We start from the raw sequence: 16,865 nt of genomic DNA, 5'->3' as shown, positions 1-16,865 counted from the left end.
AGCCAAGCCAAAAATCATCTTGTACCGGTGCTCTTTACTGTGAGACAACATGTCAGACTCCTTGTTTTGCTCCCAGGAAAGCCCATTTCTTTATTAAGTATAGGAAGCATTTCCAGCAGTGCTGTCTACTGGGAAAGTCCCAGCAGCATTGTGATTTGTTGGAACTTGCACCGATTACTTGAGGGTGTAGTGCTGCAAATTGATGTAAGCTCAATAATTTCCACTATGAATTTCTAAACCTTTTTTTCTAACCCACTTTGACTTAATGGAAAACTAATATACAGTCTAGACGTTCCTAAGTGACAAATTTCCACACTCAAAACTACTGCTTTCTGACATTCATATAGGATGGTGGTTTTATATGGCAGTTCAATTAACAAGTTACGGTATTCTTTGAGACTATATCTAATGCCATCTCTTAAGGGGAAAATTATCACTGCAATCATATTGAAGAAATTACATTTTATATATACCCATGCATTTAGAAGAGAAAATGTGACTCTTCATACATTTTAGCGTGTAACTTAAGGAAATGAAACCTCTGGTGTGACTTACATTACAAGGAATCAAAGAACACTTCTAAAGAATAAAGCTTTTTTGCTCATACCACATCCTTTTCTAATTATTACTGAACAGTATGTGTTCAGTGCTGTATTAGATAATGGTTCATGCAATGCGTATTTGCAAATAAAACTCAATTGCTTATTATTTCTTGTCAACAGTCCTATTTATCTGCCAAATACCTCAGAGAGTAAAAGAGTGTGAATAAGTAGGACAGGTTCTTAAGCTAACTGTAGTTACACAGAACAATTAAGCATTAACACAGGAAGCATTAAGTCTAAAATACCTTTGTCTGTTACATGGCCTTTCACTTGTAGTTAGAATAACATCACTCTAACTAAAATTATATGAATACCATTCCACTGCGGTTCTCATATGTTTATACCATATATGAACTTTGTTTATATTCCATTTATACTGGAATTCACTGTTGTTTGCAGGGTCTCTGAAAGAGAAGGGAGAGAAAAAAACTGGCTGAAAAAAAACTGAGATGGATATACCCATGTCTGATCTGAGGGCAAAACCTACTTTTCACCACGTACATTGACTTGGTTTTAGATAAGCAGTTTCCTTTAATAAGACAACATACTCAGAGAGACTGTAAAGTGTTCCTCCCACTGGGATTATATAATTTAATGTTTTTGTACCGAGCTATGCACACAATCATTTAATTGCGCAGATAAATCTCAAATGCAGACAAAAGTGTGATTCTACTTTTCCCCTTCACAGAAATTACTTTGTTGTTGTGATTCTGCAGTCAGTTTGTAGCCTCAGCTCCATCTCCCCATCCCATTTCATGTGCATTTCTGTCAGATGACTACAGTATGTTCTTTTCTCCAGGGTACTTTAGATAGCAGACTGTATATAAGGGTTTTTTCCAAGCTTGAAAGCTATACACTTCTTCCATCGTTTTCATATACATTTTTGTCCCTAAGTAGAATTTTACTTTAACAGAACTACCTCAAAACACTTTACAGATCCCTGGGTTACATTTTTGTCACTATTCTTGGACCCATAACGCTTGTACAAACTCCATGCCACTGTGATGGACTAGGATTGAATTAATCAGGATTTACACTGACAAAGCTGAAAGCATTATTTGGGTCCTTTTACACAAGATTAAGTGCCAAAAGATGCTCTTTCTCTCCCCCATTATAATTTGCTGCATATTGAGAAAATGGAAAATACCCAGGAGACTTTTTATAGGGAAATAAAAAAAAATAAAGGAAAAACACCATTATGGTGCCAACAGAGTTCATGTGAAAAGCAAGTATATAGTGAAGCTGTGCTCCTGTTAATTGTAGGATGGAAACAGTGAGGTTGTGGGTTTGGGGTTTTTTGCTATGGCCAGGAACATGGCCAGAATCTTGTAAACTGACTATGAGGATTCTCATTCCCTCTGCTTTGAACCAGACCATACATTATGAAAAGGACCTATGGTACAGTAGCAGAAGGCCCTTAAAAGTGAGGTCAAAACTAGCAATGTAATTTAGTATTTCAGTAGTTTAAAGACAGGTCCTGGTCATCCATCCTCGGCTTTGCAGTGGTGGTTGTTTTTAACCCTACTTCCCCCCGGCTTTTTTATTTTCCCTTTTTCTTCTCTGTCCTAGGGCCCCCTCTAGTGCTATCAGAGCAGACAGCGTAGCTCTCAAACTGAGAGGATGAACTTCGAACATACGGCTATATCGAGAGGTGACCACAGCCTTGAGACTGCACTCCAGCCAGACCCACCACGTGCCGCCTTCTTATTCACAGATGTCATTTTATTAGGGATAAACACATCCACAGGATGGAAGAAGTTTTTGAGATAATATACAGAAAAGCTCCTTGACATCCATAGCTACTGTGCTGGTTCATGTGAGCATTGCAAGGTTGCCATCTGAGCCTGCATCAGAAAATCCGCAAGGATTGACCCCCATGTGCTTGGCAGAGGTGGCCTGTGGGTAGTGGGGGGGAAAGCAAACATTCACGTTCCATATATAGTCTCTAAGGCCCCAACTCTAAGGGTCAGCTGTGGCCAAAAGAAATCCACAGGCAGCAAGATACATGATGTGAACAAAGAGCTCTCCAACCTCGGTGCAGATATGACAGCTTTGAAGAGTGTGGAAGAGGGGCTCTGGAGTTGGCTAACAAATGCTTGCTTATGGGGTGTCATCCTCATACATGCATTAGATAAACAGCAGCAGAACAAAAGATGACGATTCAAGGAGACATGTCATTAACATCTGGTGAGATTTACCTGGAGTTAAGTATTAATATGAAAGAGCCATTCAAGTGAAGTTGTCCTCCAGATGCCAACAAACCTCACATCCTGGTCTGTCACCCTTCGCAATGCTACCTGTTGGACTGTGCTCTGCAACAACATCTCAAGAGTCTCACAGGGAGTTCTCATAAAGGCAAAACTTGGGCTCGTACAGCCTGTGCTATATACAGTATCCCAAGGTTACTCCTAAAATCCTGACGCATGCTTCAAAGCTTAACATTAGTGGATTCCTAGTCATCAGCTAGAAGAAAGGGAAAGACAGCAATTAACACTCAACACCTACACTGAAGCTCTTGCCATCATCTTCACCTTCAAGAACAAAGCTTCTTCATCCCAGCTTTGCATGACTAAGTAAGAGATGACAAAAATCTATGCCTGCTGCCTTTTCTTCTGAGCATCTCAACTAATTTACCCTGCCACCTTTTTTTCCTTAAAAAATATGACAAGCACCTGCAGGAACAGAAATGGTCTCTGCTTGGTAGATAACACTGTGCATATAAACTACGTACACCACGGATTCTTTCACCTTACTTGGAATATCAGTACCACTTGGAGGATCAGTACCGCCAAAACCAGAGTACTGAATTTAACAAAGGTGTGACCCTGCCCTCGATGGTAAGACTTAGTCTGTTCTCACCTGGCCCCTCTGTTTCCACTCAGTTCGTTTTGTGTCTTAATCAGCTTTGGCTGCCATCCCTTCCTCATCTTTTCCTGGTCACTTGCTCCCTGACCATATGGTATATTTTGGCTGCAAAAGACATTGATGTCATTATTCATGAGGACACCTAATTCTAATTAAACAAACAAACAAACAAAAAACCCTCTCAAAAAAACCTCAAACCAAGCCAAAAAAAACCACAGAGACAACAACTGACAAACTCTAGCATGAAATAAAACTGAGGAAGATACTTAGTTTCTTCCTTGACGCGATGTTTTGGTTGTGAAAGGAAATGAACAGCATTTTGCAGACAGTGGGCAGAAGCCACTAATGACAGCTGAGCCCAACAAAATTTATTCTTAGTAAAACATTAGTGCTTGCCTCAGAGACATAAATTCTTGATGGTCTTAACTATTACATAAATTATATAAACCTTGTGCCAGGAAATGCAACTGCATTAAGCACAGCCTACTCCCAGTACTATATACCTCAGCAATGGTGATCAGTGTAAGATATCTCACCATGTGTAAAAATGATGCCCAGTAATGGCACAGAAAGTCTATCAACTATCTACAAATTACTCTCAACACCCAACTCAAAATAATTTCTTCTTCCATTTGCTTTGGAACAAAACCTTTTTTGTTATTTGCCTGCAAGTTCCAACAGTTTGGCTTTTCAGCAGCCAAAAAGGACTTGCTTTTTAGTCAATTACAGGAGGAAAAAAAAAAAGGGGGGGAAATGGGGGAAAAGTAAAAGCCTCCTTCTCACCCCACTTGGGCACAGACCTCAGACCTTATGTTCCTGTCCCCATAACTTCACAAGGAAAAACCCAACCGAACTGAACAAATACAAAAGCAATACACTTCAGCAGCTGCCATTTATTTGTCTGGCACATGAGCAAGAAACCTGGGAAAACCAAGATTTCAAAAGCAATGGTTATCCTGTAAATCCTGAAGGCAGATGTTACATTTCATTTGATTTGCTGAACTTGGACCTTGCCTATACTTGGATTTCAAGTATTGCAACTAGGACTAGACTGAAATCAAGGAAATTACTTCAAGTAAACACATAGCTAACTGCACTTTTACCATAATGGTGTTTTTTCCCCCTGAAAACTCCGCAAAATTGTATTGCCAGGCTTCAAAAGATGACAAATTAATGAATACTTCTGTCTGTAAGGATTCGAAGTTCTTGCTCCAAGTATCTTTAGAGATGGTGCCTCAGACAAACATTGTATGTAGACGCATCCAGTGATCTTGGCATCTTCACTCCAGAATATGTCTTCTTGAACTGAAGAACTACACAAACTGCAAAGAGAGACGCTTTCACAAAAGAATATATTATATGAAGAACAGCTGCTTTAGCCATTGTTGAAGATGGCCCACAGCTGAGCAACACACTATTTAGTCATTAGCAGAAGGGCAGAATTTGAAGGAGGTGACCTGTGTAATCTGGTCTCAGTAATTTCTTGAGTTTGAGAAAAAAATCCTTGAGCTACCCAAGAGCATTATGGGAATAAAAGAACATAGATTAAAAAAGGAAAAAAAGAAAAGAGTTTTGAATATAGGATAAAACAAGTTGCATAGTTTGAAGATTAAAATGAGTTTAGGACAGATCAGCAAAGTTTAGCTTTCTTGACTGACAGGAACAGTTTCACTTACTGTTTTTGCTCCTTAACCAGCAAAAATTTAAATCCTTCTCAAAAAGCAGGACCAGAAGTCAAAAGAAAGCTCAAGATCAGGCATTTTAGCAAGCGCTGGATAAAAAAAAAAAACAAAAAAAAACCAGGCAAAATGCTTAATGCCAAGGAATCTTTCAGAACAATAAAGGATAACAATCATTTTCAGTGACCAGATTCAATTAAGAAAATCAAATGCTTTGTCTTCATACATCAGACCAAAATAGAAGTACAGACCTGAGAATTTAAATGTGACGTTAAAGTTAGCCACACGTTTAAGAATACACATTAGCCAAAAAGCCTTTGTAGTCTGTTCTACTTGGGTGAAAAAGCCCCGTTGAGAACTACATCCTCTGAGCTGTGCTCCGTTTCTCAGTAAGAAGCCAATTTCTTTTCTCCTGTGCCATCTTCTAAAACAAATAAAGATGATGATTGATTATCGACAGCTATCTTAGCCTATTAGCAATCAATGAATATAAAGTATATTAGACACTGCATTTATAACTCACCCCAAATTAAAGCGCAACACTGAAAACATACTACTATTGAAAATACCCACTTCCTTTTACCATTCAGTTACCTGCTCTTTTCCACATCAGCTGCATTCAGCTCACCTCTCACAAGTTACAGTACAGTTGCTAATACACCCAAGATGGACATATGGACATGCTCACTTGCTTACAAGTTACATTTTGTTTAGAACAAACAACCCAGACTATGAGAATAAGCTTGCAATACAAAGTGTAATGCTGCTTTTTTTAATCCACGCTCTATTTACCATTCTTACAGTGAATGAGAGCGATCACTGTAACAGTAGATTAAATGCTAATTTGCAGAGCCAAATACTTTATGTGATCTCATTAACCACATGCTGTCTTTGCCCTTGTATTGTTCATTAGCATTCAAAGATACTCACATAGGTGAAAAAGAACTCGTACCGTGTCTTACTGGGGAAGTGAACCCAGTGCAGGCAATCTTGGCAGCACCGGCTGACGAAGGTTCTAGATCACACAAGACCAAACCCATTTGAAGAGCTCTGCAGTCTTCAGAAAAGGAAGAGGCTTCTACTTCCCACACCTCCTTCCTCCACTACTTTCTTACCCATGAAACAAAAGGGAGGAATAGTACTTTTTCCAGCAGCATGGTTCCTTGCCCTCTCAGAGGAACAGAGACAACAGTACATTTCAACTTTATTAGAAAAAAACCAAAAGTTTATACAAAGCTCTGCATTTTACAGAAAACCACCTCCCCCAAACACAAAGAAATCCGACATTGCAAGCTGTATGCATTTTCTTTTTCCATATACATACATGTATGTACATACACATATATATATGTGTGTGGGCGCACACCTGTGTATATATAGTGTGTGACATTTTTTTGCATGGTTTGCGGTCATTATTTTACAAAGTTAACATTCAGTAGAAAAAACCCCCCAAGGATCTTTGTTACCATTATTTTCTCATATAAATAACTGTGAGCAGTCCCTCTGCAGATAGATAAAAAACACCTTTTCGTGTCATTCTGTAAAAAACAGACACTACTGAAATGGTATTGAAACCTTTCAAGTTTTTTCAATACCTCCATAAAAATATCATCTAGCCCCCAATTCAAAATGCTTGTCCAAGGCATCAGAAGAGAAAGGACTGTAAGACAATTCTGGAAAGATCAGTTCTTTAAGCCAACACTCAAGTACATCGGTGTGAAATGAGTACAAACAGGAGGCCAACCTCTCTGTCTGCCTGGAAAAAGATGGTTCTTTGCCTATTTGTCACAGTCAAATTCCAACAAAGCACTCAGCAGTGCCAAGGACCTGACAGACTCTCAGCTCACCTTTCTGGCCTCACAACAAAGCCACAGACTTTCTTGATACAATTAAAACATCCACCAGCTCAGGAAATTTTTCCTCCTCCATTCTCCTCCAAAGAGAGCTACACGGTTGGACTAACCATGGCATGGCTGGACAGACAACAGGTTGCTGAATTACTGGGAGAAAAACTTAACTAGTGGGCAAAATGCAATCAGACAATTAAACAGAAGAAAATGCTAAAGAAAAGAGCTACTGGAGTGACTTCCAAGGCTCTGGTTTGAAGAAGCAGGAACAGCAGAGAGATGTGAACTGCAGCACAAAACATCCTTGTGTTGCTGAAGGTAGAGGTGAGAGTGTGGTCCAAATGAATTAACTGCCTGGTAAACAATTGTTCTTTCCATCAAGCACCATGATGGGGAGAATGGCGAAGATTTTGAAGGCAATACAAGTGGTAGTGGTGATAAAAAGGTAATGAAAGTGAAGAACACAATGATGCCAATTAAATGGAGAGTAATGCCAACGAAGATGTTTCAACTGCCAGAGATGCTGACAGCAAGAATGATTATATGGTTGGTGTTGATGATGGCCAAAATTCACTCATATGTCCATGTAGTCATCATCTTCATCAGTATCACTTTCCAGTGAGGACTCCTGGCTTGAGGTCTCTAAGATTTCCAAAGCTGGCTGACAAAGGCTCTCCTTCTTTACATTCGCTGCAGACTGAGCAGACAAAATAGCAGACTGATCCCAAAAAGAGAGAGAGAGAATATATTGCTAAATAGTCAGGATAAACCCGTGATCACAGGGATAAAAGCCCACTGGTTGCTATCCCTTCACATTCAGTAGCTCTCTGACTTCTAATTAAAGATACGGCATCCTAATGTGAAACAGCATAACATTTACCAGTAGGCTTCCCCACAGTCAATATTCTGGTAGCTTCTACTAGCCTAAGAATTGCAATGGCTGCACTAGCTCACTCACCCATTTTTGTAGTTCTTTCTAATTCCCTCAGAATAGGCATAAGGACTAGGACAGCTATCATTTCACCCATGGCCAATATTTCACCAGTCCTTAAAAACTGGCTCCTGCTAACAGCTAGCATCATCTTCTACTACTTATCTGTGGCTATGAACTGGGTCAGGAACTGTTGCTCCTTTCATACAAGTATTTTATTAAGGGTAGAATTAAGATAAAAACAATCTAAAAAATTACTGTTTCCCTTTTATTACCTTTAACTTTTGCTTGGTCTCTTCTGAAATGCTGCCCTTTGGAGAAAGGAGGGTGGGAGTGGGTGGAGTGACAGTGATCTCAGGTGGAAATTTGGTGACAGATGAAGGTATGAAAAGCTTTGGCATGTTGGGCAGAATGCGAGTTTTTACTCGGGTGCCATCTGTCTTGTTCTGCTGACTTCCCAAAGTCTGTGAACTGGAGCTGAGTTCAGGCTTGGAACTTGAGGCTAAACAGAAAATAGTAAGGAAAAGCATGTTAGGAAGCTATCTAGGATTTCACAAAGAAGAGGGAACAGTTCATTGCTAGACATATGGCTGGCTCAAAAGGCCTTTCTTGAAGCATTGCATTAATTAAGGCTTAGAAACAGAAGAACAAAGTGCCTCAAAATTCTATAATGACAACTGGAAACCAGACATAATTTAAAAAAAATAATCTTCATGGACAGCAGAAGCTCAATTTGAGCAAGCATGACAAGTGGCAGTGTAGCAGTGACCTAGCCACATGTAGAAGGCTACTGCAAACATCATTTTCCCACTTCTTGTTTCAGATGCAATTATCTTATCTTTGCATTCTCTAACTGCCTCTCCATTCTCTAGTGCAACAAATAAAGCTACTTAGCTTTACTTATGAGTCTTAATTTCTCCCACCATCGTGTTGCTTCTTTAATTATGGAGACAGCAACTCCACAACAATTTAATAAAAACATATGTTAACACCCATTAAAATTTCCTCATTGCTATCTTCAAATCCTGCCATAAAATCCTCCTTGAGGTGCTCATGCCACTGTCTCCCACACTAGTTAGAATCATTTCCACATACTTCTCAAGTGTCTCAGTTTGTGGTCTTTCCAATGGAAGCTTGCTCAGACAGGGCTCATCTCATGAAGTAAGGAGGGATCCAGCCCTTCTCTAGCCACTATCACATTACAAAATAATATATGCACAACAATAACCAGCTTTCACATTAAAAGTGAGAATTGGTTAAAAGAGATTTCTCAATTTCTTACTAATAATGCTACTTCATATGAAGTTATGTGAATGAAAACACCGGTCTATCTCAGACTGATAATAACAGGTATTGATAGACATTAAACACAACAAATGCCAGCTTCTTGATGCTATTCTGAAAAACCACCAGCAGTTGAATTATCTACTAAGGGATGTAAAATTGAATTGTGCATTTTCAAGTGTGCACAAGATTGTAAGAACTGCCACAGCAGATGAGGCACAGCTTTCCATCAAGGTCAGTGACCCGTCTCCATGGGCAGCCAATCATTTCAGAGCAGAGCACCAAATATGCTGCAGTAATCAGACATAGGATAAGCTCCCTTTCAACAAATAAGGAAAAACGAGATACCCCAAACATAAATATCTAGATTATGCCTGCCTGAAATACCAAGTTTTACACTTTCTCAATTAAAACACCAACTCCTATTTCTCTTGGGAAGCAGGCAGAGGAGGGGTAGAAAGCATTTACTGCAGAAATGCTGGGTTTATGTTTACTCAAACTGAGTGAACATAAGGGAGAAACAAAATCATTTCCTTCAGCTCAATATTCAAACAGTGTCATTTGAAGTGTTGTACTGCCCCACAGAAGACTCCAATTAAAAGAGGAATTCTACTTTAAAGGATGCACAAACTACAAAAGCATGATGGCCTGGTACCATGAGCTTTTTGATTTGGCTCTGATGCCATGGTATTTAACATGCAAGTCATGCACCAAAAAGAATAACCATTAAGGGATGACAAGGCACTTTCCCAGGAAGCTGGGACATTGTCAGGAATGCCTCTACATTCTGAAATACTTGACTAGAAGGCAGGCAAAGAAACTGAGGAATATGAATCACAGCTATCCAATCCCTAGATCTGCATCTAACCATGCATGTTCAGAATTCTTTGAAGCATAGAAAGCTCCTACCTTGGGTACAAACATGTCCCAAATTTGTGCTGGTCACTGATTCCACTTGCCAGCAAACAGGCTCTGGTGAGGGTGCAACAGTTGCCATTTTCATCTGCTGACAAAGCCGTGACTCCTGCTGCTGAAATCCAAGCCCCTCCAAAGGCACTTCAAGCTCTTCTTCCTCTTTAGTAATGAAATACAATTCACAGATATTAAGAGACATCCTGATCTCTCTCCCAAGCCTTAATCCTTCTGCTGTCTAACCAACTGGTAGGATTTTTTTTTAACCCTTGCTCTATTTCTGTAACATGACTGAGTGAAATTAAGTACTGGCAAGCTAAGATGACATTACCAACTTTGTCATACTTCGTGCCATCAATTCAAACTCTTAAAAAAAGTAAATGCTAGTAAATGTCATTTAAAAAGCGGAAGAAAAAAATTCCTGTGTATGACACTTTGTGAACATCTGCAACAAAACCACATGCAACTGACCATTCCCCTTTGGAGATGTGAAGGCTGAAACACCTAGCACACGTGCAGAGCAAAATCCATCACCCTTAATGATGAGCCAGCTGTGCTCAGTGGTCCCTCTGATCTGCAACCACACATACATGCTACACTGAAGTGCACCTTACTGGTAAGGAAGACTGGTCACAGGAAATGCCTGGTAACAGAGCCAAATCTGGTTTTTATGAAATAAGTATCAAGTTAACACTAAATTCCGACTTCTCACTGATAAGTCCACTGTATCTCTATAAATACATTAGTCTAAAATTCCCACCGTCTGCTATTCCAGAACTTGGGAATGCTTGTAACTCAGAATCCATGTATGTGTGCGTAGAATCTCTTTATTACACACCAGCTGTATCAGCTTTTCAATTAATGCAGTGTTAAAACAGTTTTCTTACACACCGAGATGCATACTGTACAGAACAGGAGTAAATTCACTGAACTGCTGCGAGCTACTGGTGCCCTTTCTGAGAAGGGCAGACTGAATCAGCAGCAAACCACTCAAGGCTATGGGCACACAAACAAGCTCTCACTCTGATAAAAATGAAGATATCCTTCAAAACCAGGCTAATTTGAATCACCTTGTATTCTCACAGCCTACGGTGCACACAGGCAGCTATCATAGACCAGCAGATACAACATATATTCACAGCCTAACTTGGTCTAAAATTCTTTATATGTTCATTACATCATTGTTCGACATTAATTTAGGATTTTGACAGTGTGGGGCCTTGAAAAGGAATATCCATTTCAACTTTTCCTCACTGCTAAACTACTCCAACCCCTCAGGTGCTGAAAACGCTTCACCATCTTCACCAGTGTAGATAAGAACTTGGAATTTACCACACTAAGATGCTCCTGAACAAGAGTTTCACTTGTAGAAAATGCTTAAGACAACACTGCAGCTTAACACCTTGGTAGAAGTCAGACCAATGCAGTTTGAAAGATGCAACATTTTTAAAAGGATTAGATTTTCTAGGGTTCCTGAATAATTTGTACAAGAAAAGGCTTAACAAAGCAGGCTGTAAGTTCTTTCATCCACTAATTTTCATTGGTAAAGAAAAGAACCCATCATCTAAACTTGTAGCTGATAGCCAATATAAGCCTTAGGATAAATGAGTTTGCTTGTAGAGAATTCTCCAACAGCTCCCAGAAAGGAAAGGTCACACACTACAGCACAAATCACAGGCAGCTTCTGTTCTGTGATGTTCACTCACTATCAAGCACAAAATGGAAACATCTAATGCAGAAGAATGTAGTTCTTATTCTCAGCAATCTTTTGCACATTTCTCTGTGGATACTTCAAAATACAGCATTAGAAGTAGAAAAGTAATCGTTGCATCTATACACGCATTGTATTAATAGCCCGAATGAGCTTAAAAATAACACAGGAGGAAGTACTTAACTACAGGAATCTCAACTAGGAAAATCATAATTCACTATTTCCTTGTTTACGAAGCAGAGGAAGGCTGAAGGCTCATTTTGTGTAGCTGCCTGCCCTTTATACCAGATACACGTATGATTTAACCACATGCCGACAAAGTACAAGAGACCATACAAAGAAGGATCAGCCCTAACGTGACCCAAAGCCAATATACGCGTATCCATTACACTGCTAGCATCTGAAGATAAGCTATAGTCTAAACCCAGAAGATGCACACACTGAAATGCTAGAAGACACTTGATCGAAAGATAGGAAGAGACATTACATCAACATTTGAAGAAAAGCAAGCTAAAAATGACTTCAGAAGATCACCCTGCAAGACAGCTAAGAACTCCTTTTTAACTTGCTCCAATGCTCCTGAATCACAGTTTTAAGTATCTAGGGTAAGTACTAACAGAATCTTTCTTATCCACTTATTAATCAAGAGTACAAAACAGTAATTAATTTAGCAGATACAATACTATACAAATAATCTGCAAACCCCACAGCCTCAGCTATACTGCTGAGAACAGTTTTGTATGCACTCAACTACTGAATTACTTACTAGCTCACCATTCAGAGTAAGAGCTCTGACAATCTGTTTAATTGTAAGATACATTATTGCTTAAGGTGATTTGCTGTGCTTTAACTAAATTACGTCCCACTGACAAAAGCTGTTTTGGGCAGCCTATTTCTAGGACGATGCTACAAGACTAATACCAGTCTATGTTCTTTTAGGAGCCATCAGTACACTCATAACGATCTTTCATCACATACTTGTTTTTATTAAGTTTTAAAGATCCAGTTTTATAGTATAGTAAAACTAGATTTAATTTGAATAAAATTATGTGTCAGCCCTTTTTCATGTAGAAGTGGCTCAAAATGAAAGAGCAGGAGTCTGGCACACCAAGTGTGTATTTCTATCACTGCACTTCTGGAAACAACACTTGTTAATATTCTATTAGGCGGTGTCTTTCAGTATATGAGAAATCAAGAATCACTGTCTGTGAATCAATCCCTTGCTCTCAGAGGTGTTAAATGCACAGTGACTGGCTTCTATTCCCTGACTGGGTCATATACTTTATTCTGTGCAATTTTTATGAGTGGCATTATTCCCAAGTTAAAGTTAATGAACAAAATATTTTTCTTTATTCTTGAAAATTACAAGAATTGGTTGCTTCTGGTGTGTATTTCATCATTTATACTAATACTTTAATACAGTGCACAGATATTTTATTGTATCTTTTTTCAGAAGGAAAGGGTCAAAGAGAGAAAGGTAATCAAGAAGAAACACATGGCAGGATCTCCCATTATTTGTCTAAAACAGATTTCTTAAAAGACTATCTTGGTATTTGTCTTGTGGAAGATGCTGTTACAGCCCTGAACATAATGTCCTAGTTTTTCTAATAAAAACTTTCCCCAGGGAGGTAAAGACTCCACTAACTCATGAGCCACAATATTCTGCACAAGTGCAAGAGCACAAGATTATAAGCACAGCACATTCTGAAGAAGTTCAGAAGCTCACATTCAGTATCGGTTAACAAATCTTGACAATACCCAGTATTTGTACTGCCCTGGCAGGTTTTCAAACGTAAGCTTTTCAAACCCAGTTTAAAATAAAATCAGTTTCTGAAGACATAATATGCAACAGTCACTTGTCTCCAGGCTGAAGATGGAACAGTTACTGTACTCTGGAGACCCATTTAGCACTTTCACCTTACAACACACCACACAGAAATCAAGCACAGAGAAAAAAAAAACAACACAGATTTGCAATGCATATTATTATTTCTGTTGAAAAGTCTGTCTCCAATTGAGCTGAATGACAAGTATGGGGTATTTTTAGCCTTCCCATTCCCAACAACTGTCTAAATACATATAAAATCGTACACACATAGAAAGAGGGACATCATACCTTTCAACATCTCCCTGCTTTAGTGAGGAAGAAACAAGCTGAAAACAATTCAATGCAACAACCTACTCCAGCTTTCCTCTCCAACCTCTTTCCACTTGTTGCCAGGGTAACCAGTGTTTGCAGATGCCTATAGCGGGCGCCTGGGTTCATGACTTCATCACAGTTAATATTCTCTCTCTCGGTCTCTCTTTATACAGAGAATACACTATATACATCAATCCACACATTCTGAACATACAGATTATGCAACCCCTGCAACCATTTTTATATCAAGACAATGTACATTGCTATTCTGATGCGTATAAAGTGAAAAATAACACCGTCAAAAATATTCACGTGGCAATTTGCACATGTGGAGAAAGTTTAAAAGCAGTAGTTCTGTAACCAGTAAACATTTGTTCTGCTCCCTCTGCACTGCACTGCACGCTTAAGCATTTGATTTCCTCATGTTGCCAGGTATACGAGACATTAAAATATTTTGTAATGCTGTAATGTTAGGTGGAATTTCAAAGAAATTCTTTAGTCATGCACTAAACCAATTAGATGACAACTGAAAGATAAGCCCCGAAAATGTGACTAGCACCTGGAGAAAAACGTTTTCCAGTTTCTGACAAAAGCAGTTTGAAATATTACAGCACTGATATGTTAAAGGATACAAAAAAAAAACGTACACTGCATGCACAAAACACCATTTCATTATAGGAAAAAGGAAGGAGCTGAGCTTTGAACTCCAGAACAGAATACTAACATAATTTTGAAAGCAAATGCTTGGAGAAATGAACAAGCAACAGTTTTAAGTGCTTAAATAAAGCACTTGCACCACTTGCCTTCATCCCTCTACAAAATACCTTCCCCAGCAGTTCTGCGTGTCAAGACAAAAAGCCTGAAAATACATTACTATGATTTAGCAAATCTGTACTACCTTGTTTTCCAGCAACTCCAAAAGAGTGAGGATTGAATTCTATGTGCCTACAGACATTAGGAAATACTTATTTAACTGGTCCCAGTAACAACTGGTTTATTTTGTGTTTTTATGGCCATCCAAAGCACATGTAATTGTTCACAGAACTGTTACTCATTTATGTTCAAGGTAGATCTTATTTTTTTCACAGTGATGGAAAGGGATCTGATCTTTGCTCCCTGACAGTAATCTTACCACATTTCCAAAGAACAGTGCTAATGTGAAAACAATTAATCTTCTGTACTCCATCTGCCTCACCCTCCAGAGTGCTGGGAATTAATACAGCTTTTTTCCCCACACAGCAGTTGCAAAGGCCATGGAAAGCTTGAATTTGAAGGAACTCAGAGTTTCCTCATACACTGTGCTACTATGTCAACAGAAAGACTGCACTGGAACACAGGTTGGTTCAGCTGAACACAGCTTGTTTAAGGATGCTGACCCAAGAAATAAGGGTGCATCAGCCCTCAAGCTGTATGTGCCATGAGCTACTATACCACAGCAGGCACTAAGACAGCTTAGTTCATCACAGATGTGGTAGGTATAGGTGCTCACCTTTCCTTACATGTTTACTTATCTAAATTGATTCCAAATAGCCTGTCATGACTTTTTTTTTCTCTAAAAATCCACTACCAAGTCATAGCTGTAGAAATAAGTATTTGACTTGAAATGCCAAATTCAGGAAATTACATTCAAAGCTGACACACAGAGCCATGTGTTAAAAATTAAGTGCCAAAGTAATTTTGGAGGCGAAAAGCTGCAGAACACAAGTTCTACTGCCCCTGAAATGAAAGAAATTCAAGCAGCCTGGTGAACAGAAGTTCGTACTGTAACAGCATGGCACATTGCTATATTTATCACTGGGGTCCTGAACAGAGAGCCTACTGTACAACTATGTGAGACATACCCCAAAATGCTTCCTAATGCCGAGGTCAGCTGTCACAGAACAACATGAATGTGACTAAAACAGGTGGCTGCTCTGAAAGTGTTTCCTGGAAATAGTCCCTGCCCATACTAATTCCTAATTAGTATGGGCCACACCAGATCCCTGTAACAGCCACACTGGGGCCACCCTAACAGCAGAGAGTGGAGTACCTATGTCCAAAAAACACTTCCTGCACTACCAAGCTTCCTAGAGGTGCAGAAAGCAGGTGTGCCTGTTGGTAAACAAACAAAAAAGCGCTCTGAAATCAATACTTACTCTTCTTAAAACAAAACAGAACTTCCATAAAAATAAAAAAGTATGGGCCTAGGTCAGAAAGACAACAGTTTGATATTCAACTACATGAACGTTCAAATGGCACTACAAAAATACAGGTACCTGATAGCTGTGTTTTAGTATCTGACTGAGCAGGCACACATCATTTGAAGAGCATCACCTAGTAGCACCTGTGGATAGTACCAGTCACTCATTTGCAGCCTACTATTTCTGAATGCTACGTACTCATTACCTCATGGAAGCTGTAAGACTTTTCCTTCTCTGTCAGTATGTTATCCTCTTTTGACCTGATAGCCAGCTAAGCACAATGCAATTAGCAAAAGCAGCTGTCAGAAACATCTCTTAAAAGAATACAATGACACCTCACAATTTGCTAAGAACTTTGTAAGTAACATAATACCTGTGCAGTAAGCTTACTACATCTCTTTTCAGTCTTCATTTGTGCAGGAATATATGTAAATTTTATGCTGCTGGCAGTGATCTAAAACTAGTGAAATTGAAACATATTGTAACAGTATAGCATCATTACCATGTTCTTTTACAAAAGGTCTCCAAAACCTGTATTCCTTTCGTATAAGATATACATAGGCCAGTGACTTTCTGAGATCTTCTGGGGGGATCCAAGGGTGCATGGGGCTAGAGAGCCTCTTGGACTTGCCCAGGCTGCACTAAACCCTTGGCTGTGTACCAACACCTCACAGGCTACAGCTGGGAAGCTGCTGCTCCTGTCCTATTTGTTCT

At 39.2% G+C, this 16,865-nt stretch overlaps 1 protein-coding gene across 6 annotated transcripts in view; it reads right to left on the bottom strand.

The window, feature by feature from the left end:
* Positions 1-7,104: 7,104 nt before the first annotated feature.
* The window catches only part of CABIN1 (calcineurin binding protein 1), a 108,805-nt gene continuing 99,044 nt past the window's right edge, over positions 7,105-16,865 (bottom strand). For all 6 annotated transcript variants that reach the window (XM_057411383.1, XM_057411388.1, XM_057411386.1 and 3 more), the window contains 3 exons: positions 10,118-10,282; positions 8,200-8,426; positions 7,105-7,711 (listed from right to left, as the gene is read on the bottom strand). In XM_057411383.1, coding sequence (XP_057267366.1) covers positions 7,568-7,711; positions 8,200-8,426; positions 10,118-10,282 — 536 coding nt within the window. In that variant the 3' untranslated portion in view covers positions 7,105-7,567. The remainder of the gene's footprint in view (positions 7,712-8,199; positions 8,427-10,117; positions 10,283-16,865) is intronic.

Source organism: Pezoporus wallicus, unplaced genomic scaffold (genome assembly GCF_028554395.1).
Source record: "Pezoporus wallicus isolate ANWC-B61680 ecotype Strahan unplaced genomic scaffold, APGP_CSIRO_Pwel_v1 contig_6401, whole genome shotgun sequence".
In the NCBI taxonomy this organism is placed as follows: Eukaryota; Metazoa; Chordata; class Aves; order Psittaciformes; family Psittacidae; genus Pezoporus; species Pezoporus wallicus.
This window is presented reverse-complemented; position numbering and strand designations above follow the sequence as displayed.